At 38.7% G+C, this 21,432-nt stretch overlaps 2 protein-coding genes across 19 annotated transcripts in view; both read left to right on the top strand.

Annotated features, from left to right (window-relative positions):
* Positions 1–2,515, top strand: part of USP33 (ubiquitin specific peptidase 33) — a 59,214-nt gene extending 56,699 nt beyond the window's left edge. For all 5 annotated transcript variants that reach the window (XM_081817005.1, XM_031027207.2, XM_081817004.1 and 2 more), the window contains 2 exons: positions 909–977; positions 1,320–2,515. In XM_081817005.1, the coding sequence (XP_081673131.1) occupies positions 909–977; positions 1,320–1,477 (227 nt within the window). In that variant the 3' untranslated portion in view covers positions 1,478–2,515. The remainder of the gene's footprint in view (positions 1–908; positions 978–1,319) is intronic.
* Positions 2,516–10,883: 8,368 nt separating this feature from the next.
* The window catches only part of ZZZ3 (zinc finger ZZ-type containing 3), a 101,887-nt gene continuing 91,338 nt past the window's right edge, over positions 10,884–21,432 (top strand). For 10 of the 14 annotated variants that reach the window (XM_031027210.2, XM_031027217.2, XM_031027216.2 and 7 more), the window contains exon 1: positions 10,884–11,023. The gene's annotated coding sequence lies outside the window, so the exon portion shown is untranslated. Of the gene's footprint in view, positions 11,024–11,469; positions 11,692–18,121; positions 18,258–21,432 lie in introns of those variants that run through there. The other 4 variants (XM_081817009.1, XM_031027211.2, XM_081817011.1 and 1 more) reach the window with 4 other exon arrangements.

Genomic DNA, 21,432 nt, shown 5'->3' with positions numbered 1-21,432 from the left:
GATTTTATTTATTTATTTGACAGAGAGAGAGATAGCGAGAGCAGGAACACAAGCAGGGGGAGTGGGAGAGCGAGAAGCAGGCTTCCTGCCGAGCAGGGAGCCCGATGTGGGACTCGATCCCAGGACACTGGGATCATGACCTGAGCCGAAGGCAGACGCGCAACGACTGAGCCACCCAGGCACCCCTTGTTTTAGCTTTTGATAATAAACATGCACTGTACTTTTGTATTCAGGGGGAAAACAGGTTTTTTTCCCCCTTAAATTAAAAAAGGATATATTTTAACATTTCAGTTTATAATGCTTTTATTGTTTTTAGTTTAAGTAATGACAGTCTGAAATAACTCAAGAATCACATAATTTCTTTTTAAATTACAAAAGAATTGTTCTTTTATAACATTAAAAGTGCATTTTAACCTGTGGTCATCAAATGGATAGTTAGTGAGATTTTAGATGGTAGTGAGAGAGCCTCTCTCCCTTTCTTTCTTGGTTCTATTTGGGGTGGGGGAGGGAACTAAGACCCAAAAAGGAAGAGGCTCAGAAGATGCTTAAAAATTAACTGTAATAATATGACTACAAAATAATCAATTTTTTTTTTTAAGATTTTATTTATTTACTTGACAGAGAGAGACACAGTGAGAGAGGGAACACAAGCAGGGGGAGTGGGAGAGGGAGAAGCAGGCCTCCTGTGGAGCAGGGAGCCTGATGTGGGGCTCGATTCCAGGACCCTGGGGTCATGACCTGAGCCGAAGGCAGACGCCCAATGACTAAGCCACCCAGGCACCCCAAAATAATCAATTTGATTACATAGTTACATCCCTCAATTATTTCAGATACAGAAATACATAATTCTTTGGTACATTTCTTTGAAAAGTATGCATTTTGATCCTTTGTTTTTCCTTTTGACTTAGATCCTCCAGGTCCTATTGATAACACTAAAATTGCAGTCACTAAATGTGGCAATGTGATGCTCAGGCAAGGTAAGTTGACTAATACTTAAGCCATTTGTCACTGTTAAGAATATAACATTACTAGCCATCTGTGCCACTTTTTTACCCAGCCTAATGATATAATTCATATATGAAGGAGAACAAATAGTAGAAAAGCTGCCAGTGTTTGTTATCTGAGGAAAGGTTTAAGGCTGTTGATAGGAGCTAGGAAAAAATACTAGGACCATAATGGGCTGGTAGTCTGGAAATTTGTGTTCCCTTAGTTCTCATTTATCCCTGGAGGATTCATGCTGGGGGGTACATTATGAAGGTTTTGCAATATGAATATGTAGGTTTGTAAATATTATTCTTTCTATTTGCCCTTAATTCTAGGAGCAGATTCTGGTCAGATTTCTGAAGAAACGTGGAATTTTCTACAGTCTATATATGGTGGAGGGCCTGAAGTTATTCTACGACCTCCAGTTGTTCACGTTGACCCTGATATACTACAAGCAGAAGAAAAAATTGAAGTAGAAACTCGGTCTTTGTAATTTTGAGGGTATAGAGTTCTAATGAGAAATCATTTTCATTTCCTCTCACATACACATGCAAAAACATTCCTAAAAGCATGTTTATTTTCTTGATTTTTACTATTTTATTCCTTCTTAACTGGGCATTATGGAAGAATGTGTTAAAATGTGTGATATACTACAGGTTGGTATATTTAATGCTAGATAACTTACCATAAAGTCTTTCAGTGTAATATTTTTGAAAGAGAAGGGATAATTGTGATCATTTGGTAATCAGTAGGTTATCTTTGATCTTTATACTACATGCAAATCCATACTGTCCTTTATAGTTTTGTAAATACTTTTGCTTTGGAAACTTTTTCATTACCTTAACACACCATAACACTGACCAATCTTTTCAGTTCTCCAAAACCCTAATTTAATTGTATAGTTTTGACATGGCTTCATATAATAAAGAGCCTATTTTAAATTGAGAATTGTAGTCAGAAAAATGTTAATTTCCTAAAGCTCAGGAAACGTTAGGGTGTCACTTCTTTTGCACTGCAGCATATAAACTAGCATATTAATATTTACAGTATGTCTTTTTGAATGTATCAAGGATGTATTTAGTTTGAGTGGAATTTGTGTCAGCATATATCTGTAACTTATTGCCTCTTATACTGTAAAATGTTAAACTTTAATTCCTATAACCCTGGATAGTATTCATTAAAATCAGTAAAAAACTTAGTTAGTTTTAGGGTACTTTTAATTTTGAGAGCATGAAGTATGGAATGTGTTGATGAGATTGTTGATAAAGCTAAAGCCACTTGCAAAATGATTTTTTTTTTTAATGAAATGCATAAAGTCTTTTTGGATAATATAGTATGCAGTATGCACCGCTATTTGCTTGATTATGTGATGTCAAAAGTTTAGCTATATTCCAAGTATAAAAACAAACTGGATTACTTTGAGGATGTTGAATAGCATTCACAATGGGTTTGTTTTGGTGTGGGGCAACTGCCACCAGCTCAAACAGTATTGTTATAATTAGTTCAATAAAAATGATTTTAAAATTTATAACTTGGATGTTGAATTTACTTAATGGATATTAAGAGTGAGTGAAAAGTATAAAGTTTATTAATATATAATATCTTCCTGTTATTTCTTAATCAGAGGTATGCAAAATAAGTCATTTTGGTATAGAATTTAAAGTTTTGATGTTTAATGAAATGATGAGCTTAATCAATCATTAAGATGTATTTCAATTTTTAAAAGATATATCTAGTGTTAAGTTTTCTCCTGCCTCATAGTTACAGTATGACCCTCTTCATGGATTGAACGTTATTGATCTGTCTCTGAATTACCAGCGTTTATTGTAATTTTGGCATTAGGAGATAATCAAAAAGTTTGTTTTTAATACTGCTTGCCATTTATTGGATATTTATGATGTTTTAGTCAACCTACTAAAGTGCTTTACTTATATTTAATCCTCATTACAACCTTATGACTTAGGTCAAGTGGCTTGTCCCAAATCACACTGCAAAGAGAAGGCAGATAGGGGACTCCAGCTAGAGTCAATGTAACTTCATAACAGTGCTGTTATTCACCATTATATAATATCTCCGGGCATTCTTTTGAAACAGATTATAGGATTAGTTACATTCGTTAGTAGCATTACTATTTTCGTAACAAACTTTGGAATATTATGTGTGGTTAATTGTATCAAAAAGAGGCAATTTCCCTGTATTTTGAAGCTACTCCCCTAACTCTCCAAGGTGAGAGTTTGAATATACTTGTTACCATTTTGAAGGATTGCAGGTCAGGGGATTAGGTAAGAACTATTTCTTCAGGGAGGAAAAAAACAGGCTATTGGACACTGTTTTAATAATAACACAACTACTACTAATCACTACTAATGCTGAATTCTTAGCAAATGTTAGGCACTAGGCTAAACATGTTTACAGATTAATATGCCCAGGCACACACAACTAAGCATCAGAATTCAAACCCAGATGTGTCTGATTCCAAAACCTATTCTTCTCTCAGAAGTCACAAGTAAATTTCTTTTTTTTTTAAAGATTTTATTTATTTGAGAGAGAGAGGAGAGACAGAGAGTACAAGCGGGGAGGAGAGGGAGAAGCGGGCTCCCCAGAGAGCAAGGAGCCTGATGGTGGGGCTCGATCCCAGAACCCTGGGATCATGACCCAAGCTGAAAGCAGACGCTTAACGGACTGAGCCACCCAGGCGCCCCTGTATTGGTTACTTTTGCTGCAATAATGCTATGAAACAGCCACAAAAACTCAGTGGTACACAAAAACATTTAGTTATTTTACAAGTCTGTGGAGTTCAGCTAATCAGGCCTTGGCTGATCTCAGCTGGGCTCACTCATGTATTTACAGTCAGTGGGAATTGGCGAGGAAGGTCTTATGACCTTGGCTGAGCTCACTCATTTGTGTTGGGCTCTGTTTCTTGTGTTCTTCACCAGGCTAGTTCTCTTGGTCACAGCAGAGGCGCAAGTTGTTTTCAAGCCTCTGTATGTGTCCTATCTACTAATATCTCATTGGCCAAACCAAGTTACGTGGTGAAACCCAGAAATAAGGGAGGTGAGAATAAAATCTACTTTTAATGAGAGGAACTGAAAAGTCACATGGCAAAAGTGTAGATACAGAGAGATACGAACAATTAACGCTATTAATGCAATCGATGTACTGTAGTTAAGTTGCTCATATTTGAACATGGACTCTGCCACTTACTAGCTGTATGTATAACCTTGACAAGTTCCCTGACCTTGGTTTCCTCATGTGCAAAATGAATCTCTGCCTTCTTGGGTTGTTGTGAAAGGAAATGCTTTAAAAGATATAAAGTACATAGTAAATGTATCTCTCTCCTCAATTTGGGGGGCAGGTAATATGCCCGGACAGATAACACAGTCCTACAGTGCTTTTTACATGTCACCAATGGCAGAAAAGGCCAGGATCCCAGTCCATGCCCCAACATGGCTTTAATTGCTAAGTAGATAATGACTTAAGTAACTCATGCCTGGCAAAATTATGAAGGCATAATTATGATAGCCACTATTCAGGTATAGATTTATCAGATAAGCCCTTTGGGTTTAAGGCCAATTTTCTTTCTCAGCCATGGGAACTGCCCAAGGACCTGTGGACACTGAAGGTTGAGACTGTTCATGAATATAGCAGCAGGTGTAGTTCGCTAACCAGTCCTGATGCTACTCAGGTTGAAGGCTATGTTTTTGTAGCATAACAGAGTCCTCAAAACTTTAAAACAAGGATTTATTGTTTTTCATGATTCTGTGGGTTGTCTGGAGTCACTCATGAGGCTGCACTGAGTTGGCAGACACACTATGTTGGAAGGTTCAAAAAGGCTCCTAACGTAACTGGGGCCTTGGTGCTGTTGGCTGAGCCACAACATTCATCTCCATCAAGGCCTCTATTTCTCTAGGATCCTAGCATCCAGGACCTCTGCATGTGGCTTCTCTCTAGGACAGCCTGATCTATCTTACTGGATGGCAGTGGATTCCAAAAGGGTGAAAGAAAATGCTGCAGGCTTCTAAAAGTTTAGGACTGGGGGCGCCTGGGTGGCTCAGTTGTTAAGCATCTGCCTTCGGCTCAGGTCATGATCCCAGGGTTCTGGGATCGAGCCCCGCATCGGGCTCCCTGTTAAGTGGGGATCCTTCTTCTCCCTCTGTCCCTTCCCCTGCTTGTGTTCCCTCTCTCACTGTGTCTCTCTCTGTCAAATAAATAAAATCTTAAAAAATAAATAAATAAAGTTTAGGACTGGAACTGACATAGTGTCATTTCTGCTATCTTCTGTTGGGAGGGAACCATGTGAGGGCCTGAATACCAAAAGGCAGTTCATTGGGAGACACCAATATAACCATCTAACAAATTTATCAGCCTGGTAAAGCATGGGGAAGGAAGTAGGAGGGAGTCACACAATACTTGGTTGTTCCACTTTTAATGATACAAGGATTGATCTGGGTTCAGATGGTGAGAACCCACTTCTTCCATTGTAAAGTTACTGATCAACTTTTCCACTAATAGTTTTATCTACTGATGAGTACTGCCTGAATCAGTGCTTTCATTACAGGTTGCAAAATGATGATTTTCTCATTCTAGATTCCTTTTGAGGGACTTTTTCAAAATCTTCACCCTGTAAATGAATTGTAGAAAATGAAAGGATAGTGGTTCAGGGTCTGTGATGTAATAAATGTTGAAACTTTCAAATCTTTCCTTGTGCTAAATTAGACTGTAAGAGTTTCTTACCTGGGCTATGCTATTTACCTCTTCCAAGCTTAAAAAAATTGCCTTCAGCCTAGGTGAAGAGATGTTTTAATAAAGAGCCCCACAAAATTAGTTGTAGGATTTACTATAAAGATGCTGTTGAAGATACAGTTCACTATATAATATAGTCTTGTTTTGAGAAATTGTAGGACAAATTTATCTCTGGTCTTAGTACTCCTCTGAGCAACTGGTTTGTTATTATCTTATGGATACTGAGACTATCATAACTGATCTTGTTTTTCCTTATTACAACATCTGCCAGAATTAAAGTAAGTGTTCAGGGGGTTCCTGGGTGGCTTAGTCCTTAAGCATCTGCCTTTAGCTCAGGTCATGATCCCAGAGTCCTAGAATCGAGCCCCACGTTGGATTCCCTGCTCAGTGGAGAGCCTGCTTCTCCCTCTCCCTCTGCCTACTTGTGCTCTCTCTGTCAAATAAATAAATAAAATCTTCAAAAAAAAAAGTGTTCAGGACCCTAGAATATGTATTTCTGTGCATTCTTGTTTTGTTGTCTGAATTTTCCCATTTTAATTATTTTAAATTTGATTTTGCCTATTAATTTTTTTGTAAGCCATGTGTTTTTAGAAATAAGCAAGGTATAATTTTTTTAAAGATCTGCCAAATATCTTGGTTTTTTAGGTGGTGTACAACATCTTCCCTACTAGACAATAAGCACCAGAAGGATTTGTCTTGTTCACTCCTAGTGCTTACCACAGTGTGTGGCACAAAATAGATGGCTGGCAAATTTCTCTCATAACTTGATGACTCTCTTTCAAATTACCTCCTCCCTGGTTTGGGGGGTACCATTCTATCCAGTTTTTCTTTTACTGTTCCGGCCCCTTGTTTCTCCTCTATAGTCGTCTCTTTTCTTCCTTGCCTCCAAATGTTTGAGTTTCTCTAGGTTTTGTTCTGTATTTTCAATTCTCACTCTTTGTGCTCTCCCTAGATTACCTGATCCAAACCCAGGCTTCTGTTACTGCTTATATGTTGAAGACTCCCAAATCTGTACTTCCACTTCTGACCTATGGCTTGCATCCCAGACACATATATTCTACTGACTCCTGGGCAGCTTCATTTGGATGTATGAGCTACTTCAAATTCAGCATACTCTAATGGCACACATCATTTCCACCCCTAAGCCTGCTCCTACTTTAGTATTTCCTGTGGTCCTCAATGACACCTCCATCTCCCCAGTCACACAACCCAGAAATCCTAGACTCTCTTTTAACATACCAACACAATCAGCTACCCAAATCTTGAAGATTTAGCCCCTCAAACATCTAGATACATATTTGAATATAAGGGCATTCATCAAACCAGTCATTTATAATAGTATGAAAGTAGAGTAGCCTGAATACCCCCCAAAAGAAAAATGGCTAAATAAATTACATAACCACTTGGGGTTTCTGAATAATATGACATGGAAAACATGACCTAACAATAGCAATTAGGATACATTATTTCATATCATATTTTATATATGTAGAAAAAGTAGCTTATCTCTGGTCATAGTAGTAGTATTGGTAGTAAGCAAATAAGTAGTTTTAAGTTCCATCCTCATAGGGGCCTTTGCATCAACTCTTCTCTCTCTCTATAATGTTTTCCACACCCTTTGACTAAGTCCTAAATGCACATTCATACGTTAGGTCCTAAATGTTTCCTCCTCAGGAAGTCCTCCCTTTTTCTTCTTTCTAAAGACCTTAGACCATGTACTTTGAGGTATTATGGACATACTCTCATAGTGACCTGTACTTCTTATTCATGGTGCTTATCAGTTTGAATTTATGTACAGTATTTGTGTAATTATTTCTTGAATGTCAACCTCCCTCCCTAGACTATAGGATCTGTAAGAGTAGGGTCTATGCTTGCTTTGTTTAGTACTGTATCTCCAGCACCTTGTACAGCTCCCAGCATGTCTATTAAAAGAAAAAGTAGGGCGCCTGGGTGGCTCAGTTGGTTAAGCGACTGCCTTCGGCTCAAGTCATGATCCTGGAGTCCCGGGATCGAGTCCCGCATCGGGCTCCCTGCTCGGCAGGGAGTCTGCTTCTCCCTCTGACCCTCCTCCCTCTCGTGCTCTCTGTCTCTCATTCTCTCTCTCTCAAATAAATAAAATCTTAAAAAAAAAAAAAAAGAAAAAGTAAAAGAACAAATGAATGAACTATATCAATGGTTTTCCAAACACGTTCTGAGGCAGCGCCTTAAAGGCCACAGTAAGGGACAAGGGAGGTGTCAGTGGTTGCCAATTCCCAGGTCATTTTATTTGGATTATGTGCTGGATTCTGGCATAAGATTGTGTTTATAAAAGGAACGCCAGTGCTTCAGTAAATATTGTACAAACCCCTGAATTAGATGATCTTGAAGTCTCTTCCATCTTCAGTATTCTGTGATCCTAGATGAAAATAACAAAGGGCAAATGGGATATATCATAATTAGGGAGTGACCTTCACCAGTGAGCTTGGCTGTGGTTCCTCCTGAGAGCAAGGAAGCTCCTTTTCCCTCTCTTAGATAATTGAAGATTTGAGGGACTCTTAGCCCTTTCTACTTGGCCAGGATCAACACCCAAGCCTACAGTTTTCTCTCCTTTGCTATCTTTTTTACCATCAATGAACTGGTCTTTTCCCCCTTATCTCTTTAGTGCTTGTTCCAAAGACCCTAGAACCCAGCCACTTGGGGCTACTTGTAGTTCCCCTCTCACATTCCTGTACACTCATTCATGCAGTTCCCTCAGTTGACGAGTCTTTTTTCTCTGCTTTGCAAACTCATGCTATAACTCGAATGCCAACCCTTGTAAAAAGCCTTTCCCAAACCTCCTCTGTTCCCACAATATTTATATCTCTACATAGAACCTCTGCAGTTCAAATTTGGGCAAATTACATAACCGCTCTAAGCCCACTTTCTCATCAGAAAAATGTGAAGAGTCACAGGTCGGGTTCTCCAGGATCCAGATACTTACATGACTGGTGTGCAGATTAATTAGGAAATGCTCTTAGGATCATCATTTGTGAGGTTAGGGAAGAACTGGGCAGAGGAAGAAGTCAAGCCGTGATGTAATCTTAATGGGATGCATCAGCTGATGCAAGTTGTTCTGCAGATATGATGATCCATTAGAACTGTCCCATGTTGAGGTGAGAGGGCTAGTCCTTCCAACAAGGAAGATTTTATTAAAGATTTTATTTATTTATTTGATGGACACACACACACACATAGCAGGAGAAGTGGGAGGGAGAGGGAGAAGCAGGCTCCCCACTGAGCAGAGAGCCAGATGTGGGGCTCCATCCCAGGATTCTGGGATCATGACCTGAGCCAAAGGCAGACGCCCAACCAACTAAGCCACCCAGACGCCCCCCTTCCAACAATCCTGATAGATACTACTAGTGGCTCTACACTGATCAGTCATTTTGGATGTGGCCTCCTTGGGAAAAGGTGTGACACTGAACAACACCAGAAGAGGCTGACAGCTCATGACTGTCTATGGAACACTCCTGACTGCTGGTAATAAGTCCTTCATTTCTGAAGGGTATCTGAGAAGTAACTTTTGGTGCCCGACATTAATAGTATCTATCTCAGGATTGTTGGAAGATTAAAATAGGATAAGTGATAAAAAGTACATAGCATATTGCCTGTCGCATAGGGTTCTAGAAGAGATGGTTGTTACAGTTATTATACATAGAACTTGGTTCTGTAAGTATATAGAGCAAGGTAGGGAAATCTTGTTTATTTTTGTGACTCTAGTCCTAGAATAGGGCCTGGAACCAATTAGGTTCAGTAAAGGCTTGTTGATGTGTTAATATAAAAATATACTTGTCACCTTTTGTCTGGAAGCAGATGCTATTTTGAGTTGAACTCTCAACTAAAACAAATACAAAAAGTCAATTCAACCATTTAATAACTTACAAGAAAAAAAAAAAAGGAGGCACGTTATCCACTTGCGTGAAAAAAAAAAGTTCCAAAAACAAGGAAAACAAAAGCAATGAAGTAGTAGTACTTGACAAATGCAGGAGCGCTCCAGTTAAAATGGCTTCTGGATTTTATATTTTTGGAATATTTTTTAACTTTAGACAAGGAAGGAGATCTAGCTCAGCTTTTCCACAGCTCATAAATGGTGAGAGTGTCAATGGAACTATGAACCCAAAGGAAGTACTTACCTCCATCAATGTTTATTGGGCTTTAATTTTCCTGCATGCCCAATATAGTTTGTTAACATGTTTTATTATTTATTTTTTTAAAGTTTATTTATTTATATAAGTAATCTCTATACCTAAGGTGGGGCTCAAACTCACAACCCCAAGATCAGGAGTCGCCTGCTCTTCCGACTGAGCCAGCCACAAGCCCCTGTTGTCATGTTTTAATATAGTATTTCTTAAAGACTTCTTTGTGCCTGACACAGGTCTGGGGACACAGCAATGAGCAAAAGTTACAAAATCCCTGCCTTTATGCATCTCACCTTGGTGGCAGGAGACCGACATTCTCTAAGTGATAACAGTTAGGAAGAAATATACGCAGGTGAAGAAAGAGCGGTGGTGCGACCGTGCTCCTTTGGATAAAGTGGTCTGGAAGCCTCAGATGTTGACCTTCGAGAAGGGAACTGAAGTATACATTGAACATCAAAGAGTTAAGAGATCTTAAGAGTTCTAGTTAGAGGCAAGCTTAAAGTCTTGAACTGGACAGAGCCTGTGCATTGTAGAACAGCCACAAAGCCAAAGGGGTGAGCTGGGGGTCGTGTGGTTGGAGATGAAGTAGGCAGGAGCATATATAATATCTATATATAGTTGAGACCACACCGCTAAGGGAGCTAGCGTGTCCAAATTTTTCAAGAGGCCACAAAGGGCAGGATGAAGCAGACTTCCAACAGCGGGGCTACAGCGACGCCTTTCCCCAACAAAAGCAAAGGGCCGAGTTAAGACTACTGCAGGGGATGAACTGGGTCCTGCCCTCAGAAGACCAACCCTCGTGCAGGGAGGAGGGCTGACCGCGGGGGCGGACCTCGGCAGCTCCCAGGCCTCCGGCGCTGCACAGGCCGCGGTTACCAGCAGGCGGTGTAGTGAGCGCGCCTGCAGCCGCCGCCGCCCGCCCGTCCGTCCCAGCGAGGAGAGAGGAGGGGACCGGAAGGAGCCGCTGGTGCTGCGGGAAGTGGCAGGAGCGGGAGGCGGGGACCCACCTGGAAGCGCCGCGGCGCCGCTGTCGAGCTTCCTGCGGCGGCCACCCGAGCAAGTGCCGTGGCGGGGGCAGAGAGCGGCCACGGCGGCGGCGCCTCCCCGAGTGGCCCCCGGCGCCCTGCCCCGCGCGAAAGGTGAGCAGCCGGTCGGGCCATGTGGTGGGGGCCAGACATGGGGTAGGGAGAATGGAGGAGGAGGGAACCCGGGGCACCATCGACTTTGGGACCCGGATTTAGAGCTGAGTGCCGGGAGGGGGTGGGTTGGAGGCGGCGGCGGCGGCAGCGACGGCGAAGCCCCCACGTGGGGTGGGGGTGCGCGCGCACGTGTGCGCGGGCGATAGGGGGCGGGGAGGGCTCTTGGGAGGACAAGCGCGCGCTCGCTTAGTAGCGAGCGGCCCACGTGACGGGCACGCCGAGAATCTGCCTCCACGTGACAGGCTGGGAGGCTGGTTGAGGCAGAGCATGTTGTCCGTGTGGTATAACAGTAGTCATTGGAGGCTTTAGGGTTTTCTACCGCTTTTCTTCTCTACTAGGGGGGATAGATGAGAAATAAAAGGCGGAAAAGACTTTCTGCTATTTCCCTGTTCTACACATTCTCCAGTCCGTTAATGAAGCACTGTCCAAGTTCCGAAATGCCGATTTCCCTGTACCGCCATGTTGGTTCTAGAGGAAACTCGCGAGATGCTAGTGGGTTTGTATCGCGAGATCTCTCGATTCTCGCGGGACCTTGTTGGCAGAGCAGTTATCCTGGATGGCGAAGCCTTGGGTTCCGGGGGCCTGGGACCCGCAACTCTTTCTACAAGGCAAGTTGTTAGGGAGGGGCCGGGAGCGAGTGCCTCTTGGTGCCGGGAGACGTGCTAGGTTAGCTTCGTTTAGTCCTGAAGGGACTACATTGACCCCATTGAGGCGACACGGTCCTCCTCCCCACCCCCCTGCGGGCGCTCCGCCACCTGCAGAAGCGTCTGCACCCCTCAGCCCCGGCTCTTTTTCCCCCGCGCAGTGATAGTTCCACCCCCGTCCCACTCCCTTGGAAGTTCAGAGCCATTCTCGCGCAGTCGTGACGATTCCATTGGATACCGTTGCTCGCTCTTTCAAACGTTCATGTCAGTTTTTCCCCTTGTTGCCATTTTCTAAAGAATTCCAGACCTGTTAACCAATTCTGTCGCTTGTTTCTGCTGCAGTACCTTTCTCCTCTGGCCATTCTCAGACGCTTAAAACTAAGCGCCTTCTATTTTTTGTCTCTGGGCATCATTTACTCCCACTTACTTGGTCATTGATAACTTCCTCATGACTCTGACTGACTTTGTATTTACAGTAATTTTTGTAAGTATTTGGAAGGAGCGCTTATATCTCTGACAATACCTGATGTCAGAATAAAATCGTTTTTAATCTTTTTGTGCGTGCCTGTTAACTCATAATTATCGATATGATTTTGATTACTATATTATGAGGTTGCCATCTTTGATGTTCAGGGATGGTTTTGGGTCATATGTTTAAAGTAATAGTGGAATGTTTTAAGTCAAAATTTTAGTTAAAACCGAACTTGTCTTCATAAACTTTGATATCAAGGTTTGGTTTTTCTTTAAATGAGTTTGACAAAATTAATTTTTCTCCAACTTTCGATGTCTTACCAGAAATGAATTTACAGTATTTTTTTTCATATTCTTGAACAGTCTTTGAATTTATTTAGTATTCGTAGTGGGAAGTTAATTACAAAGCTAATCAGATAACTAGGTAATCCACTCATAATTTTTTGTTAAGCTATGAAAGTGTTATTTGCCTTTACACTTAATACAGAGAAGTATATAGAGTAAAACGCTCCCTGTTACACTCTGCCAAGTTGCCTTACTCAGTCTTAAATCTCTGTAACCGTTCTTAGGGTAGCTGTGTACTATTCTATGTATTTTTTTTTTTTTTTTTTTTTAACGAAGAGGAGGAAGTGGAGTGGTGTTTTAGGATACACTATCACAACATTAGCAATCAGTAAAAATTTTTCTACTCACCTAAATTTTTATTTAGTGATATATGCCTATTGTCTTGACAGATATATGTATATTTCTTTTTAAAAAGAAAATTCTTTGTACAGATTTTTTGGTGATAACGGTTTTGTGAAAGTATCTTGAGGGATAGCATTATTTTTGTCCTAGAGATTTAGTATGCTAGTTAGCTTTGCACCGAAATAAAATCCATGTAAAATAGGATTTAAAGAAATAAGGAGTTGAGCTTTATATTTTTATGTTTAGTATTTGTGTTATATATTTATCCTTATATTCATGCTTATATTTTGTGATACTTATATTTTCTAAATTATAACCCAAGTATGTGTATGGTAGTTTTCCAGAAGTTTTAAAAGTTATCAGCTTAGTTAAATAGTTCTGACTCTGCAATTTAGTGAGCTCAGCAGGAGAGTGGTAGGTATATCACTAGTTAATACAAACAAATGTACAACTCAGAAGTTACTAAGCAGCATTTTGTGATTTTTTATTTTTTTTTTTTATTTTTTTATTTTCCCCCCAAACCTACTAGCAGTATTACTATCAGTCACATGAAAGTGACTTCACTCTTCTTGGGCAGTGTGGTTTTCTGTTGTAATAGTTCAAGTAGGAACGTTGGGGAATGAAAGAGTGTTGAGAGGTTTGATGTGGGAAAGAGGAAAAGGAGACAGGGGACTGTGTAGTTGGATACTGAGATGAAATTGAAGAAGTTGCACAGAAAGGAGAGGATGGTAGAAGGTTGACAGAGCCATGATCTAAGAGGAGGTAGCAGGTTCATTACGGTTGGAGGGCAATTTGAGTTGACCAGAATTTGGAATCTGTAATTCCAGGCAATTTTTTCCTCTTAAAACTTTTTTTAAATGGTTTTCAGTTACCTCAAATATTGCTTGATGTCACTTGTCATAAAAAGTCAGCAACTGAATTTGATACTTAATTGAAATTTTGTGAATTCTTTAGTTAGGTAAAGCTCTTGTTAAATAACATTTGCTGAGTATATTTTATTTTTAGAAGTAGAAAATTGTGAAAATGACAGTGGACTGTAAGGTCACAATTCTGTAATGGCCTTTGCAAAGGTATCTACAAAGTTTTGCTTGGTAATTGGGCCTTAGGTAGTTCCTGTGTGCAACTCATTCTTGAGATAATACATGTTTCTTACAACTTTGCTTTATAAACTCTTTTTGGTAGTGGATTTTGAGAGTTACCAGTCCTTTTTTTTTTTTTTTAAAGATTTTATTTATTTATTTGAGAGAGAGGGAGAGTGAGAGGGAGAAGCAGACTCTCTGCTGAGCAGAGAGCCCGATGTGGGACTCAATCGCAGGACTCTGGGATCATGACCTGAGCCGAAGGCAGATGCTTAACCACCTGAGCCACCCAGGTGCCCAAGAGAGAGTTACCAGTCTTTTAGAGACTAGTACTTATCTGAGGTACTGGGTGGAAATATACTGAGAAAATCTGAGGAGGAAGAGGCCTGTATCTCACATGATCTGAATTTGCTTGAGTAAAACTTAAATAACCAAGAAATTTATTTTCCCTTTTCTCAAATTGTCATAAAAGTGATCTGTGAGAGCTGATAAACTTCAGTGATCAGAGGAAATTAATAACAGTGATAATACATTACTGATCTGTCCTCACAGATTTTTTTTCTTGGGGTTTGAAACAATGCTAATTTCTATAGACCTATAATTTTGTAAACTATATGGTGTTGATACTTATGTTACATATTAGTTACATCAAGAATATAAATTTTATTTCTCATCTCTTGAACCAGTGTCCAAGAGAGATAGGAAATTACTTGACCAGAAATGTCAGTGAGAATATGTTGCAGGTGCTTTTTAAAAAAACTTGTCTAATTTCATATGAAAATTCAGTCTGGATTTAACTGCAAGGAATATTTGCTGGAAGACTTTTTGATTTTTCAAGTAGTATTTAATATAGATGTGGTATACATTGTGGTACAAATTTCTGTGGTTAAATGCTCTGATAACCACTGTAATTATACTTTAAAAGTACTGATCAGTGAATATTTCCCAAAGTCTTAAGTGTTGACTTCTAACACCACGGAAGTATAGACTTTGCTATTTTATTTGAACTTGTCCTTCTCACCTCTTTCTGTTTTTTTCTTTTCAGCTGTTCTTTCTCATTTAGGTAGGTAATTTTTGTCTTGTCAGAGACGAGTGAGTTCAGTAACTTTTCCTGAGGAGACTATCAAACTATTCAGTTATTATTATTATTAGGAACTCCACTGTGAGTTATATTCAGTAATTCAGCCAACATTTTTTGAGTGTTAGTGATCTCAGCCATTTGAAACAGCAGGAATCCGGAGCCTTCAGAATAACTGTAATCAAGTACCAAAAGCCTGTGGTCTTTCTTCAGAAACTCCTAAGTTGAGTAAAGAAGTTTTGCAGCACCAACAGGGTTAGTTATCTCATTTTATAGCCCGCAGATGATAAGCCACAGGATTGGTCGTTGGAGTTAGGCACACTGATAGCTGAAATGTTATTTTATTTCAAGGTAAAAGGAAGAAAAGCTATTAAAAAATAGATGGAACTATAGAAGAAGTGTTTTAAGGCCATTGCATAGAGACATACAGTCCTGTTACCATTAACTTCTGAGGGAATCACAGTATTGCAGAGAAGTGTAGTAGTACATGGTGTGTCACACAATGACCTTAATCATAAACTTTTATTCTATGTATTGTGTTTAAGGAAGTAAGGAATTGGTGTCTTTTTAAAAGATTGTTATGAGTAAATGTTTTCAAAGCTTTGTTAATTAATGCTTTCAGTTTTCTGGAAAATTGACTTACAGAACTCATCTGATGATACCAAATAAAAATGATGCTGTTGTGTATGGCATTTCCTTTGTTTTATTTTATTGCTTTTATCTATTTCTTAATTTCCTTATTTATTATTTCAAGGGATTACCTCCCAGATAAGGCTCCGTTACATTTAATATTTGATATCAGTGATAAACAGTTGTCTATAAAGACTAGCACCTTTATTAATAAAGGAATTTTTGAAGCAAATAATTAGAATTTGTCAATGACCAGTTCAATAATTCAGTTCTATAGTTTTGAACACTGATACTGAGTCTCCATCCTTAGCACTGGTGAGTGTCCTGAGGTGAGAAATGTTTCATTTTGTAGTGGATTTTCTTTGTTGCTTTGCTTGCCTTTTCAGTCTCTTTTAATATGTTAATTTAAACTGTTTTTCTCTCTTCATTGTTAGAGTAATGATAGATAGTATTTAAGTATAAACTGTGTTGTGTGTGTGTTTTAATGACTTTAATGGCTGACTTGGGAATTTTAAATCAGGAATTAATATAACCATATTAACATTTTGATATACTAATTACATTATTTAAAAAATACATCTTTTATATACTTGCAAATAAAACATTTAATACCATGTTCTGCTTTCTAATCTAATGTTAGGTAACATTTTTCCATTCTCACAATGAGTCTTCATAACCATAATTATAAGTGGTTGTATGATGTCCTATGTGTAGATGTAACATTGCCGTATTCTAATTTTTTGCATATATAAATAACAGTGTGAAGAACATATATATATAAGATAATTTCCTGTATATAGTATTATCTTTCGTATATTGCCAACACCAGAAGTGATTTTTAGGTGTATTTTTAAAGGCTTTTAAAGTATATCTGTCACACTATTTACCAAAAGGATCAATTTATATTCATGTTGAAGTGGCTATTGCTCTATATCTCTATATTAAGTATTATTTATAAAAACTTCACGGGGTGTAAGTCATACCACTTTTTTCTTAGCCTACTACTGAGGTGAAACATTATTAATAGATGTATTTCTTTTGTGAATTTAGATAAACAATTTGGAAATTAATGTTAATCAAATATTTCGACCTAATTTTGTTCTACTTTTGAACTTCTGAAATTCCTCCTCTGGAAGTGTAATAAATAAACAATACTGATTTAATACTGTCTCTTTTAGTTTTTATAAATTAGGTTTAAGTAAATTTAACTGTTTATCTCATCTGGTATTGGTGTGAAGTGAGAATATAAATGTTTTCCTCCAAATTGGTAATTGTCTCAACTCTGTTAAATAATCCTTTATTTTCTCATTGTTTTGTGTTTCATTTTTACATTTTAAGTCTTTTTTATTTTTATCCCAAACTTTAAAAAATATTAGTACTGTTTTTTAGAAGATTCTTAAGGCACATCTACTGTCTTTTGACCTGGTATCTTTTTATTGTGATATTTGTTTTCATATTGATTTTTAAGAGCACTTTACAAATTGAGGATAATAAAGCTCATTCTGTACAAAACAGTGTTTTATAATTCCTTTTCTTGTCAACCAAAATTCTAAGTTCTTTTCCCATACCACAGAATTAAGTAAGGTTAAGTGAAGTAATTTCTCCTTTCTTTTTTTTTTTAAGATTTTTATTTTTAAGCAATCTCCACACCCAATGTGGGGCTCGAACTCACAACCCCGAAATCAAGAGTCGCATGCTCTATAGACTGAGCCAGCCAGGTGCCCCTCTCCTTTCTTGAATGGACGAAATATGAAACTACTTAAGAGTACAGTATTAGAGGCTATAAAGAGAAAAACTATTTTGGTAGATTTTTGTGGAATTAGAAATAAACTGCTAAGTTCAACAGTTTAGGATGTGTGATTAAGGTGTCCTTTATTAAATAGTAATGTGTAGTTTGACATCATATGCCTCTATTTAATGAAAAAGTGCTAATTGGCAGTTCTAGGACTCTAGTTACAGAATCTCAATACCTTTCTTCTTCAACTGTTAAGAACAGCAGTGTGGCACATGTACTGACATTTAATAATCAATAAGAAATTCCAGGTGAGCATTAGTGAGACCATCCATGCCAAGGAGAGCATTTTCAATATCTATAAAGTTTTTATTGCTTATGAAGGGTTTTTTTTTCTTTACGAAATAATTACTCAAGATCTTAAAATAATTTTTGAAAAAAGGGAGCTATTTTTACTTATATTTTATGTTTTTTTTTTTATTCTTATGTTAATCCCCATACATTACATCATTAGTTCTAGATGAAGTGTTCCATGATTCATTGTTTGTGCATAACACCCAGTGCTCCATGCAGAACGTGCCCTCCTCAATACCCACCACCAGGCCAACCCATCCTCCCACCCCCCCCTCCCCCCATTTTTACTTATATTTTAAAGCTGTGAAGTCTCCAAAGCTATTACTTTATTAAATAATGACTAACAATTTGTGTTGTTTACAGATCGTTATGATTGCATTAATGCTAGGAAGAAAAACGAGATTAACTTTGTGACTGTGAAATCATAATAAATATTTGAAAATAAATATTTGAAAAAATGTGTGTCCTGTGCTTGGGGATCACATAAAGAGCATTGCAGGTGAAGAACTTGATGGGGTGGAATTTCTTTCTTCCTTGGATTGGGATGAGATTTAATGGGATTGGAACATAATTTACACCTTTTATTACTACCGGAATTGTGCTTACTTTGTAAGGGATAAGTTGATTTTGCAAATGGCACTCAAGTGGTCCAGGAAATAACAATCGCTAATTGTATTCTGGCAGTTATTTATACCTTTCTTACTAGATTTTTTCCTTTTTTTTTTAAATTGGTCAGAAGCTTAAGGAATACATCCTGTAGTTCTTAAACACTTCCCCATTAGAAAACAGATTTATTGTGTTTCATAAATAAGGTGAAATAATGCTTTATTTAGCTTGACAGTATTATAGAGGGAGGTGCCAAGAATTTTTTCTCCTGAGAAAGGTGTGTGTGTTTGTGAGATTTATCTACTGTTAGCGCTTGAGGAACTTTATAATACTTCTGTATCTTAACTGTACTCACACCAAACCTGTAATTCTTAATCTGAACTGTCTCCACTAAATAGATATTTTTAATGTTTGTTTTTGCAGTAACATTTCATTTTCTGAGGGAGAAGTGTCCTTTATTTGCTTCCTGCTTTAAAGAAAATGTAAATATGATTACAGTGTAATACAGAAAGTTCTCATAAGTTTACAGTTCAGTGAATTTTCACAATGTAAACATACCTGTGTAATCATTACTAAGAAGCAGAACATTATCAAAATCTCAAACTGTCTGTGTCCTATTGTGCTCATTAACACTACCCCCTATCCCATGGGAAACCACTATTTTAATGTCTAGTACCATAGAATAATTTTGTCTGTTTTTGAACTTGAATTTTGTTTATCAACATTATTGCATTTTTATCCTGCTTTAGAAGTCCTAGAACTCAATGTAGTTTATACCTGGAGATCTCAACACTTTGACTTAGACATTTTTCCCGTTGCATTCATGATTTCAAGAACTCTTAGAAGGGGACATCAAAGAAAAGCCTTACTTTCAGATTGTGTGGTAGACCCTTTCTGTGTTTTAGTGTTCTTTGGGCAAACAGGATTCTTTTAATTTCTGTCATTGATTGGCCTACAACAGTACTTCAGCCTTCCCCCCCCCCCCCCACTTAATAATTTTGTTTTGTACACTTTGGTACAGCATTCCTGACCAGCTAATGGCTTTTTGGACTTTATTCCTATGACTTGGCAGCTTTCTTTTCATTCTTTGAATTCCTTTCAAGCAGTGATTCCTATTCTAATTTTTATGACAGACACCCTGTGGTATCCTCTGTTATTTTAAAGAATACGGTGAGTGTCCATCCCCCCAAGAAAAAAGTCGCAGTTTGTTTAAGCCATTTTACTTTTAAGGTATTTATTTTATATTTATGAACAGTGTAACATTGTGGTGTACACATTATAAAATCAAGTTATAGGCTATGAAAATTTGAGAATCAGCTAAAAGCTTTACCTAGTTTATATCCCCTTTCAGGCTGGCTTCAAATATAAGTGCAACTTTCTCACAGAAATTCTCCCTATTTTATTTTCTATCCCTCCCATTTCACTTAAAAAATTTTTTTAAAAAAGATTTTATTTATTTGACAGAGCCCGTGTGCACAAGCAGGGGGAGTAGCAGACAGAGGGGGAGGGAGAAGCAGGCTCCCCGCTGAGCAGGAAGCCCTATGTGGGGCTTGATTCCAGGCCTCTGGGATCATGACCTGAGCCGAAGGCAGACACTTAATCCACTGAACCACCCAGGCGCCCCTCACTTTTTTAATTTTAAAGAAAGGCATAATGAAAGATTACTGCGTTCCTTCACATAATTTTTCTTTGATATAAGTCCCACGGTTAGCCTGGAAGATACATGTAATTTTTTTTTTTTTTTTAAAGATTTTATTTATTTATTTGACAGAGAGACAGCGAGAGCAGGAACACAAGCAGGGGGAGTGGGAGAGGGAGAAGCAGGCTTCCCGCGGGGCAGGGAGCCCGATGTGGGGACTCGATCCCAGGACCCTGGGATTATGACCTGAGCCAAAGGCAGACGCTTAACGACTGAGCCACCCAGGCGCCCTCCGATACATGTAATTTTCTTTATAAACTAACTTTGTTTACCATCAGTAATAACTAGGGCCAGAATATTACAAATGGCCTGTGACTGTTGAAATTAGATATTTTGTTCAAGAATAATTTAAGAATAACATGCACCTCCATTTTGGAGTGATCTTTTATTTGCTGAGCATTTTTTCCCCCAAAGATTTTATTTATTTATTTGATAGAACACAAGCGGGGGGGCAGGGGTGGCAGGGGGAAGAGGCTGACTCCTCGCTGAGCAGGGAGCCATATGGAGGGCTCCATCCCAGGACCCTGTGATCATGACTTGAGCTGAAGGCATATGCTTAACCGACTGAGCCATCCAGGCGCCCTGTTTGTTGAGCTTTTGTAGAAATTAAATGTTACACAAAGTTTTTGCCTAATTTCTAAAGTTTTCTTTTTGCTCTGAGATTTTAAATGTCTGACTTTAGGGCAACATCATGATATAGGAGAACATTATCTCAAGAAGAATGAAGGAGAGAGAACTGACTTTTTTAACTGTTACAGAGTTACCACTAAATTTGAATAAATGCCGTCTTGGGGAATGAGTCAGGACATTTACCAGTTGACCTAAGCCACCTCTATAGGTAGATACTTTTCTTTCGGTAGTTAGCAAATGTCACTAAGGAATTCTGATTTGTTTGTAACTATAACACAGTGGTTCTTAGTGGTTCTGAGACTTCAGCAAGCAAACCTGTGAGGTTGGTTGGTTGTTTTTTTTAAATAATGGATGGCTGGGCCCTACCCCTAGAGTTTCACATTTAGCAGGTTAGGAGACCACACTAAGAATCAGTACTATGGGGGCGCCTGGGTGGCTCAGTCATTAAGTGTCTGCCTTTGGCTCAGGTCATGATCCCAGGTCCTGGGATGGAGCCCCGCATCGGGCTCCCTGCTCGGTAGGAAGCCTGCTTCTCCCTCTCCCACTTCCCCTGCTTGTGTTCCCTCTCTTGCTCTCTCTCTGTGTCAAATAAATAAAATATTAAAAAAAAAAATCAGTACTATGTTATATCAGGACACCTACCTCTAAGCAACACACACCCCCCCCACAAGTGTTTCTTTTTTTTTTTTAAAGAGTTATTTATTTATTTGAGAGAGCGAGAATGAGAGAGCGTACATGA

The sequence above is a fragment of the Leptonychotes weddellii genome, chromosome 4, assembly GCF_054177405.1.
Source record: "Leptonychotes weddellii isolate Sample4059 chromosome 4, ASM5417740v2, whole genome shotgun sequence".
NCBI lineage: Eukaryota > Metazoa > Chordata > Mammalia > Carnivora > Phocidae > Leptonychotes > Leptonychotes weddellii.
This window is presented reverse-complemented; position numbering and strand designations above follow the sequence as displayed.